The 12,083-nt window shown below is 28.4% G+C and overlaps 1 protein-coding gene across 2 annotated transcripts in view; it reads right to left on the minus strand.

The window, feature by feature from the left end:
- The window catches only part of LOC107452659 (UTP--glucose-1-phosphate uridylyltransferase), a 77,375-nt gene that overhangs the window by 25,907 nt on the left and 39,385 nt on the right, over positions 1-12,083 (minus strand). For both annotated transcript variants that reach the window (XM_016069205.4, XM_016069206.4), the window contains exons 6-9: positions 9,052-9,120; positions 5,972-6,105; positions 5,787-5,878; positions 2,604-2,672 (exon numbers count right to left, since the gene is read on the minus strand). In XM_016069205.4, the coding sequence (XP_015924691.2) occupies positions 2,604-2,672; positions 5,787-5,878; positions 5,972-6,105; positions 9,052-9,120 (364 nt within the window). The remainder of the gene's footprint in view (positions 1-2,603; positions 2,673-5,786; positions 5,879-5,971; positions 6,106-9,051; positions 9,121-12,083) is intronic.

Genomic DNA, 12,083 nt, shown 5'->3' on the forward strand with positions numbered 1-12,083 from the left:
TAGCTCCAAATAATCTGCTTATTAAATCAAAAAGTTATGAATATTTTCCGTTTTTCTCCATACTTTTTCATCAATAATAACTTAAAACAAAAATTAATCTAAAACTGAATGTTGAATTTGCAAACGTTTAATTTTTGATATTAGGAAATTTGTAACAAGTTCCTAAATACTTTAATGTTGTATTCAAATCTTTATTCTATTATTATTTCATAGTTTAAAATATCATCTGCTCTAAATAATTAGCATGATTAATATTAGCCCCTCTAACCATGCAGATTACATCTTAGCTCCAAATAATCTGCTTATTAAATCAAAAAGTTATGAATATTTTCCGTTTTTCTCCATACTTTTTCATCAATAATAACTTAAAACAAAAATTAATCTAAAACTGAATGTTGAATTTGCAAACGTTTAATTTTTGATATTAGGAAATTTGTAACAAGTTCCTAAATGCTTTAATGTTGTATTCAAATCTTTATTCTATTATTATTTCATAGTTTAAAATATCATCTGCTCTAAATAATTAGCATGATTAATATTAGCCCCTCTAACCATGCAGATTACATCTTAGCTCCAAATAATCTGCTTATTAAATCAAAAAGTTATGAATATTTTCCGTTTTTCTCCATACTTTTTCATCAATAATAACTTAAAACAAAAATTAATCTAAAATTGAATGTTGAATTTGCAAACGTTTAATTTTTGATATTAGGAAATTTGTAACAAGTTCCTAAATACTTTAATGTTGTATTCAAATTTTTATTCTATTATTATTTCATAGTTTAAGATTCATCTGCTCTAAATAATTAGCATAATTAATATTAGCCCCTCTAACCATCCAGATCACATCTTAGCTCCAAATAATTCACTCATAAATCAAAAGTTATAAAGATGTTCCATTTTTATTTTTTTATATTTTTTTCTTAATAATAAAGAGAAAAAAAAACATTAATAAATCTACCAGTAAATATTAAGATTGCAAACGTTTCATTTTTGAAATTATGAAATTCTAAATACTTAAAATATCGCATTAAAATTTTTATTCCAACAGAAGAGTCAATAAAATTCAGAGATAGAAACTAAGCACTTTAACCTGTTTATTTTAACTTAACTCTAAAATCCTTCTCAGATCTTTGTGTATTCTATTAATAATAAAAGGTTTTGGAGTTAATATTTTAGACTAACAACCCCAGGCCTAACCGTTAATTTCAAATTCCAATATATAAAATTTCAAAATATGAAAACCAAACACAAATTGGAATTTAATAAGTATGCGGACAAGTAGAATGAATAATCTATGTTTGAAAGTAAGCTAAAATTAAAATTTTAAACAAAATTGCGAAAAGAATTAGAGAAATTAGTGATATTTAAGACATAATCTGTAAAGTTGAGCTCCACAAACGAATAATTAATGAATGAGTTAGTTCTAGCTGCTAGCATAAATCTTTGAGGATTTAACTTCCGTAATCTCGACTCACGAATTCTAGAAACTGTTTATTAAAACAGAGAAAGATTAAGAAATAAATGTTATGTTAGTTCTTTAATGCTTTTTGGAAAATTTTGTTGTTTCGTAATCTTAACTTTAAATTCTCATTTATCAAACGAATTTAATATTCCAGCTTATTTTTATCAAAAGATTAAACTTGTTTGTTTGTAAGCCTTTTTATCATTCATGACAATCTTATCTTGTAACACATTTTGACGGCAAACGTAACTTCTGTTTTTTAATTTGTCTTTAGCATTTTCTAAAACTAGTTCCATTTTTAATTCATAGAATAATCACAATAATCTTACTTATTAAATATTTTTTAGACAATAATACGATGTTACAGAATTTGCACAGTAAAGAATTTGTTCTTATCATTATAACAAATTTTATTACTCACAATTTACTAATAATAATCTTCATTTAATATTTATGCAATAATTTTTTTTTCTTTTGGTGAATTAAATTTAATAATGGTAAAAGAAACGACAATAGTTCTTTTTTTTTTACCTCGTATGAGCAAAATAGCTACGTCAATAATCAAAATATTTTAAGTTTATAATAAAAATTGTTTTATTCTATAGATATTTAATGCAAAAATGTTTCAAGAATAGTTTCATATTTACAAAATGCCTTTTTAAAAAGTTTTTTGATTAGTTTCATGCATCAAGTGGAGCTCATTTTAATCAGTCAAAGAGATGCAAATCTGATCAGAGCTCTCTAGTTAGTTAGAAATTGGATCAGAGACAAATTCGATTTGTTGATAAAATGACTAATAATTTTGATAGTAACGGAAGAAAATTATTAAAGTTTGTACTTTTATCAAACACCTCCAGAAAAATTTGATTGCTATAGCTAGTCGGAAAGCTGTCGAAACAGCGTGATTTCACTTTCCAACACACGAAAGTGAGATAACAGTATCACAGTAAAACTGGCATTTAATTTTAGAAATATGATATGTTGGCTAAAAGTAGTCAACTGAAATGCATTTAGAACTAAGTTAATAATTACAATTATTTCATTTTGGAATATTTGTTACCGTAGCAAAGATGAGAGAAATAACTTTTAAAAATAGCCACTTAAAAATATTAAAATAGGAAGATAATCGGTTACTTACTTTATCTTTTGGCACTTGAGGTATTTCGAGGAGTCTAAGCTTGTTCTCATAATGAATAAGTGTTCCACCCTTTCATATATATATAAAAATATTATTAGACATTAAATCAATTAATTTGATAATTAAATAGCATAGTTTATAACAAAAATTTTAAATTGGCTTTCTATTTTTATAATAACAAAACTCATTACTTTGTTACACGCCACAGAGAGTACATAGCATGTTTTGTAAAGGCCGCCTTTGGTACGTAGTTTTAGAATCTTTGTCAAAAATGAGGTTAAGAAAGCATATATATTAGGGATGATTAATTAATATTTAAGTCAAGAAAAAACAAAAGCACTATCAAAATCTTGCGAATCACTACTGAAAGAAAAGACAGAAAATATTAAAACCGGTTAGATTGCCGTGTGAAACTAAGGGGTGAAGAGTCTCAAAATTTAATTAAACAATAAGACTAGATTTTCCACATATTTATAATTAACTCATTAGTACTTAATCTCATATTATCTGGTAAGTAAAGACAACACAGTGACTGGCAGAAAAATAACATGTTTGGCAGCCAACTGCCTCATGGTAAAATCATGCTGTTTCAAATATTAAAATAGTTCAGTAAACAAAAATAATACTAAAACACGAACGTTGTTACAAAAATACTGCAAACAATTTAAATTTTTTCAGTGTAATAACATTTCTGGAAAAAATTTCACACACATGTTTTATTAACAAAACTACCATAATTTACAAATATTGTAGTTCATTTTAAAGAAAAACAATTCCAAAACATGAACATTGTTGGAAATTTTTGTAGAAAAATAAAATTTTGAAAACGTTATCTATATAAAATAATATTTCTAAAAGAAATTATACATAACTTTTTTTTTACAAAACTGCTTTAATTCCCAAATATGGTATTAGTAGTTCAATGAGAAGAACAGTATTAAAACACGAACACAGTTACAAAAAAATCAAAAACCTAAAATTTAAAAAAAATTTATGCAATAACATTCTTGGAAAAATTTTAATACGTATGCTCTATTGGCAAAACTGCTTCAATTTACAAATATTGTAGATGGCTTTGATAAAAGCAATTCCAAGACATGAACAATGTTTGAAATACTTGCAAAAAAATAAAGATTTTAAAAAACGTTTTCCCTGTAAACATTTCTCAAAGAAATTTCACACATAATTTTTTTTTACAAAACTGCTTTAATTTACAAATATTGAAATTGTTTTTTGTCAAAAACAATATCAGCATTGTTGCGAATTACAGCCAAAATTTAAGATTTTAAGAAAAAAATTTCCAATGCGATAACATTCTCGAAAAAAACTCTTATACAGCAAATTGTCTGGTAACCATACTTCAGCGATCATTACAATGGCTTTTACTGAAACTATGATCAGTTAGTAGATTTGGAAAGAAAGCAATAAAAACTTGATATATTAACAACAAAAAAAGAAATTAGTCTTAAAAGTTCCATTTAATCTGTAATTTAAGTTAGATGTTACAAAAATAATAGTCATAAATCATTCTAAATGGGGTACAGTGTTATTAGTGCTTCAATTATATATAAAAGGATACTATAAAAAGTAACGGGTTTTCAAACATATCGAAAACTTTTTTTGTTTTTATTTTAAGTCATTGTATTGCTAGAAATGACTAAGATCATTAGGATTGGTATCTGAAGAAACTAAAGATAATGTATTAGTTTACTATAACGAAAAAATTACTCTGTTTATTTATTTTACATGCATGAAGAATGTTTTTTAAAGTAAAACATATTAAAACATAAAAAAATTATTAATATTTGAAAACCCTATTGTGTTAGGTATTTTTCAAATACATTCCTCTCTTTCCGTACAGTTGAATTAAAATAAATATTTTAAGCTTTTAAAAGCAGTGAATATTGTAACTGATTGGTAAAAAATAAAATATAATATAAATATAAAATATAATATTAGTATGTTTTTTCAAATTTATTTTGAGATGTTTCATGATATAGAAATTGAAAATATTTTCTTCATTTACCACCAACATGTTTTATGCTTTTCTATTTTAAAATTCAAAACGGAGGTAGTCTAAACTTTTCTTAAAAAAAAAGCTCAAATTATCTTCGTCTATATCTGATAAAGATATTCTTACATAGTTCTTTACACGCTTTCTAACTCTAAATAAAATATTCACATTCAAAAATATTATGTTCAACTTTAAAAAATGCAAATCAATTACACGTATTTAATTAAATATTGCCTCCATTTCGTGGTTTACACATATTTTTCTCATTTACTTCTGCAATTAAATAGTCATTTATTGCAATAATACCGATATATGCTTAGTGATTCCCAAGTAGTTTTTTATTTTATTTATATCAAATTTTTTTTAAATATTTGTATTTTGTTGAAATGTTTTACATTTAATTAAATTCAAAATAATTTTTTAACGTTATAAACTTACACATTTTATACGATATTGAGAATTTATATCGTTATAATAAAATAAAATGGTTGCATAAAAATTGTTAACCAACTAACATAATTACTAAAAAAATAATTTCTCGATTTAAGAAATCTTTGAATGTATATAATTTGAATATGTTTTGAAATATTTGAATGTATATAAACAAAGAAAAGATGCTTTCAAAACTCTTTTACTACAGAAAATATTACCTGACAATAGATAGAGTTTCATGCAGTAGAATCCGTGACATAAAATTTCGAAATATTATTTGAACTTTAATGGATTTAAAAAAGCATCTTTTGAATGTAGGAGAAAGTAGCCGTTAAAAACATTTGAAACATTTCCTAACATTAGGACTCGTAACAAAAGAACATAATATTTACAAAAGAACAAAGAACATAACTTACCAAAAGAGCATAATATTTACAAAATATTAACTGACATTTGTGAACATGAACTAGCTCAGCTCTTCGCACAGAAACAACGGGAAAATGTTTACAAAAAAATATTTTACTTCTAAAAATAACCCAGTTCAAATACGATTCTTGATAAATTAATGATACATACTTAGAATCAAACATAAACATTTTTAAACGCAAATATTTGAGTTTGTTTGTTTTTTTAAAATGTCAGTTAACATATTTTTACAACTAAGCTCTTCAATGAAGTATCTTAAAATTTTAGATCACAAATAAACCATAAAATTAAAGACTTGAACCATAACTTACCTTAACGTCTCCTTTTGTTTTGTCTGTAACTTCCATAACAAATTCATTTTGAGAATGTGATTTACCAGGATTTAATAGCATATTTAGAATATCTAATGCAAGTAAAGGAAACAACTAAAATAATTTACATATCTTTAAAATTCTAATAATTAGAGTTGTTTTACAAAAGAACTGTGGAAGGATACTAAGATCAACTGTGGCACCCAAGTTGTCAATGTTAGAAACAAAGCAGAATTCTCTCCCGTGGTTGATGAACATTTCCAAAAGACCAGAATTAAAAAATGATTCATAAAAGTCCCCATGACCAGGAGGATACCATCTGTAAAACATTTTAAAATCATTGTATTACTTTTCATTCAAAGCCCATAGTTATGAAATAGAATTTTATATTTTGATAGAATTATTGATACCATAGTGTATGATACAATAGGGAGATATATCATATAATAGGGAGAATTCGCACTCTAACGTTGCGATCCGTAGGCTCTCGTGCATAAGATTTGAATTTATTAAAAAATTGAATTTATGTGAATAAAAATTTTTGCAAAATCCCATAATTTAAAAACGCCTAACGTTGTGGAATATCGTCTTCGGCCACAAAATCAAAACAAACATTCAGTGGATGTAGTGAAAGAAATTTCTCCCAACATAAATTGTATAGTTGAAAAAAAAAATAAGTAAAATTTTAAATTAATGAAAAAATTTCTACTTTCTTAGTGAACCTAGTGAATTAGGCAACCAGACTTTTTTTTAAACTAAAATCAATAAAATTTATTTTTTTATCAAATCAAGCAATTGGGTTCTTGCATTTTAAGAAGAAAAAGATCACAGATACCCACATATGTGACCTATGACGCCAGCACTGGCTGATCACTTACAAGCAAAATGGCGTGTTAAAATTGAGCTAAGTTTCGTCACATAAGTCAGAATGTTAACTAAAGTGAAGTTACTTAAATACAGCACAGCATCGAATATAAAATTTATTGAAATATAATTTTTTCTCGTCTACATCTTTTACTTAACTGAGATTTATTTATTTATTTTTTATGTATTTTACTGCAATCGTGATGTATTTTTATCTAGTGTACCTGGCAACCTCGATTAATTATTTTGTTTATGTTCTAAATGGCTTCGTGTATGTCTTTGTGTTTAATAAGAAATATATAGTGAAAGAATTGAAATCTTTGTGAAAGAATATAGAATGTGTCACTTAAGAAAATTGATACTTGACGGTCTTGGCTTACTCAAAATAGAATGGAAAGAGCATTTGCTAACGTTAACAAAAACCTCGCTTCAACAACCAATCAGGATTGAAATACCCACACTACGTCACTTACAGGTACCCCTTAGTAAAATCAAAAGATTCATTTTAACATTTTGTAATAACGAATCCTCCAGCTACATTTTGTGTTGGCGTTTTTCTGCATGTTGCTATTTTGAAAGTAAGCTTAAGCAGAAAACAACATTCAACAAGTAACAAAGGGCTTGTAGCTCGGTAAAACCTCCAACAAAACCTTAAGAATCTAAAAAAATGCTGTTCGCATTTCGGTGACGATTTTCTTCGATAGCAAAGTAAAAGTAAAAAAATCCTTATCTCGCATTTGATTTGTTAAGATCTTGTTAGCATAAGATGCGCCAATTTTAGCAGTCCAATCAAATCCAATGCTCTTGCAACGCCATATAGCTGTTTTTTTTTCATTTCAAGAGCAAATTTTCTCCGTCAAAATATGTCGCCAAGTCTAAGATTTCTGTAAGACTACGAAACCATTACCATTTTTCAATAATTCTATAATATACTAAAAGATAGCACAAATTTCCTTTCCATCTGACAAATTTAACTTTTAAAAGTTTTTATATTGTTTCGAAAGCCTATTTATATAATTTGATATCTAAATGAAACAGATATACAGTCGCAGATAATAACTTAATAACTAAACAGATAATAACTTAATAACTAACAGATAATAACTAAATGATATACAGTCGCAGATAATAACTTAAATCCTATACAGCGATGGTCTTTTCTTTACTTGCAACGAAGTAAAGGGTGCACTACACTTCACCTCATTAAAGAACAAATGGACTCGCCTTTCTCAATACGCAAATGACACATTGCTAAATAAGATAAGCTGATCTGGATAATGCTTCTCTAATACTATGGCCATACCATTTAATGCCCCCCTTAGGGATCATTTGAATGACTAAGTTTATGTACCTCCAATGTTCAACAATGCAGGAAAGCATTATTGCTTCTTTAAAGGACGTAGCTAGAAACATTGTATTCGGAATTGGATTTCTGCAGGAGTGCCCAGTCCCGCAGTGGACTGATCATTAAGACACGGTTCCCAGCAGATCACCGAAGTCAAGCATCGCTGGCTACGGTCAGTGTGCGGGTGGGTGACCACTTGGATCAGCCTGCGTGGGGACCGAGGGTGTGCGGTATTGGTCCTCGTTAAACTGTTCTACCGTAAAGTGCTCGACTTCGAGTGCAGGTCGTCAGGCTACAAAAGCAGGGGTGCCATCCCCTCTGCAGAGGATCAAAATTGTGATGGCATGTCTTCGGATCCTCTTCAGGGATGTTTCCCAGACCGTCGCCAATAGCCCATTGTGCAGCTCTAGTGCAACGTAAATGAACAACAACAATAACAGCAGGAGTACCCAAAGATGCAAACGAATGAACACATTAAAAATTTGGAGAAGTGTATGTATCTTTCCATCCCATTTTTGTACGTTATATAATTGTAAATAAACAATCCTTTAAAACCGGATAAATCATAAAGACAAACCCTGTGTATTTATATCTATTTTTAATGAAAATAATATCATTCTTCTTTATCATGTACTACCACAACAAAATCAAATAATATAAGATTGGATAATTTTTAACATCTATTTGCATCATGAACGGATGCAATAAACCTAAGATTTTTTTTTTTTAATTAAAAACATATAAACTCAAGCGCTAACTTCATGGAGCTTAAATTTTCCTTATAGGCTGCATTTAAGCTAATCACCTTGAAAGAAGCATTAAAAATTTTAAATATTATATTCATACTTAGACATTACTTACTTACTACATTTTAAAAACTACATTTTGCAATAATGAATATAGAAAATGCACGTGATCTTGCACGTTGTTGTGAAGGGTGTGCCTGTTTCAAGGTTAGGATAGCAATAATATCGTGGTTTAAAATGCACCAACATTTTTACAGTGACACAGACATTAAAATTACTCTTAACAAAAGTGTTTAAAACAAATATTTACGATTCAGGATCTGGATCTCGCAAAGTGTGACCGATGGGAAGCAAACTTTCTTTGTTTAATCGAGGATACCTGGAAATAAAATTATATATAATTAATGTTGAGTGAAATGATGCAAGATGTTCTGTAACAACCGTTCTTAATATATATATTTTTAGAGTCCTTGTCAAAAATGAAATCGTAAAATTAGGAATGGGAAATTTATATTTAATCGGGAAAAAAAACAGTTTCGAAACCTAACCAATCACTATTAAGAAAGTGGAACTGTAAAACGAAATTCACCGATCCTGTTTTATTGCAAGAAGAGGAGGAGAGGAGTAATGCTATTTGAAATACCTCTAAGTTTCACCAGGGGATCAAACGCTTTGTGAAAGTTTTCATGTCGTTTTCGTCACTAGTGATTTGACAGGTTATGTTTACTTTATCCTCCCTTAAACATTCGTTTGCAATCCCTTCATGTGTAACCTTTTTTTCACCATATTTGACAACGATTCATGTGACAAGGAGTCAGATCATTCTACCGGGGTAAGTAGAATCTGAATTCAGTACTCCGTTAAAGTGAACTCAAAAACGAACACACCACCTCTTTAACCTCTTATTCCTAAGGTAACTGTACATTTTTTTTTTTAATTTTGTGGTCATTTAGAAGAATAAATTCGTTTTAAATAAATAAATTCGAGTCAAACGAAATAACAGTTATAACAAAACAAATTACTGACGAATTTCATAGTTATAACAAAAAAGACTTCATGGAATATTTTATATTCATTATATGAAGGCATTAAGGTGGGAAATATTATGATAAGCTGCATTCTTTTTCAGGAACCATGTACATGCGATATACATGCTTGTAAAATCCGCTGTCGGTCGCTGATCAATACCAGGAGTACAGGAATCAATAGAAAATTTCCTTCTTCTTCAGATCTATGTCAAAATTGTGGAAATGGTCTCCCGAAAGAGTGGCTCTGACATCTATCCAAAAGAATTTGAGCTATGACATACTTTCACCCCTGCGGTGCTCTCTTGTCAAACGGAAGGCGCGCCTTTTTGACTTGATACGCAAAGACCAATAGCTGACGTGCTTGGCTTGTCCAAGCGTCATAACAAAAAATAACAACTCTTTTAGGTAAGTTTTTTTTCCGACAAATACCATACTACTCATGCAGTCAATAATTCTTTTTATTATTATTCTATCTGCTATCTCTTACCTTGTGCCAAATCCAAAAACTTGTGCAGGAAGTTCCGAAAGTTCCAGTGTTCACAAGTTTCCGGAAATTGTGAACACTGGTAGCAATACTAAGTGGGAAAGTGTGGCTTATCACTATATTCTAAAAGGCCCTTTATATTGATAATACTTAATCCAATTCAAAAAACAACAAAAATTTTATCCTATAACAAACAACCTATATCTACTCAGAAATTAGCTGATTCCACACAAATGAAACGAAACATGAATAGTTGCAACAATACCTACTTAATGTAGGTTATGATAAATTATATAATATAATAATATGATAAATATGATAATTTAGGCATCATATTTAAATTAATACAATTTATAAATAAATTTAACTCAACTAAATCTAACTTTAAACCAAATTCTAATAATTAATATCAACCTCTATGTCATATTACGTGAACTAATTACTAGCCAATTCTATATATTTTGAAGAGAAGAGCGAAACAAATGTGTTGAACAACATTCAACAATCATCGAGATTGTTTATTCGAATAATTGACAGATACTTTCTGACTTATCTATAGTATTCACCCACTGATATGCTCTTGAATAAAAGACGATGGGCGTGCAAATCTCATTTTCCCAGAAGGATATGTAAACCTCGATCGAAATTAAATCGTCATTAGCACGAAATATATCGAGTTAGTGATTCCTGAACCGTTGTCCGTGGATACTATTCACAAATTAGGCATCCGATAGTAGGCAGAAAATTTTCAAAACAACTCGTCATTTCAATGGAGCATTGTTGGAATTCAAAATACAATAACAAGTTGTTAAATGTATGTGAACTGTATTAGAAAATTGTGTACAGGTTGTATACGAGAACTTCATGTATTGTTATTTTAATATTTTGTTATTTAATAGCAACTGAAAAATTTACCAAAGAATGAACAGTGAGCAAAAAAACGTTCTCGATAACGTTTGATCTAATGATCATATCTTAGTTTGATCTAATAATCATAATGATCAGATCTAATGATCTTATAAGTTCTAAGACACTTAATGGTTCGAAGGAATAACCTAAAATATGTTAATTAATTAATGCAGACAATATTTGAAGTTATGACGAAATCAGACCTAACAATGTACTTTTTCTGAACAAACTATTTTTCCGAAGGATTCGGATTTCTGACCACTAAAATATAGGGGGAAGCCAAAATCTGGGAAATTTAGTCCCCATAGTTTAGTTAAAAAATGATCCAAAATTTGGACCCCTTAAAGTTAATTTTACTTTTTGCGCATTTCGCCATATCTCGAGAACTTTTTAAGCGAATTGAAACATTTTTGCGAATAATTATAAAATTTATTAATCTAAAGATATTTCCGTGCAAAAAATAACTTTTAAGTAAATATTTATTATCTATATTATTTTATTTTATAATAGTAAGAAAAATTTTAATTGTATGGTACACAGTTTTGATATCATTTTAAAGAATGTAATTTTAGATTGCAAAATACAAAATTTGAGCGAAATCGGTCAAAAGGTTCCTGAGAAATCGAGTTTTAAAAATACGACTAATCCGAATTTGTCAAAAAAAAATATGTTTATTCAAAGAAAGTACGTTTCTGTGTCTGATTTCGTAACTTAAAATATCATATGTATTAATTAATTAGCGTACTTGAGGTCACCCCCCTTGAAGCAATGAGATTGAGACCTCGAACGTGAGGATCGATCATTAGGCCAAAAGCTATTCAGATTGGTTATTAATAGTCGAAAAAATTTTGAATTTTTAGGTATAAGTTTTTTACATCATTTTAAAGTATATAATTTTACATCGCAGAATACAAATTGAGC

The sequence above is a fragment of the Parasteatoda tepidariorum genome, chromosome 3, assembly GCF_982258835.1.
Source record: "Parasteatoda tepidariorum strain Cologne lab strain chromosome 3, Ptep-v5.0, whole genome shotgun sequence".
NCBI classification, from domain to species: Eukaryota; Metazoa; Arthropoda; class Arachnida; order Araneae; family Theridiidae; genus Parasteatoda; species Parasteatoda tepidariorum.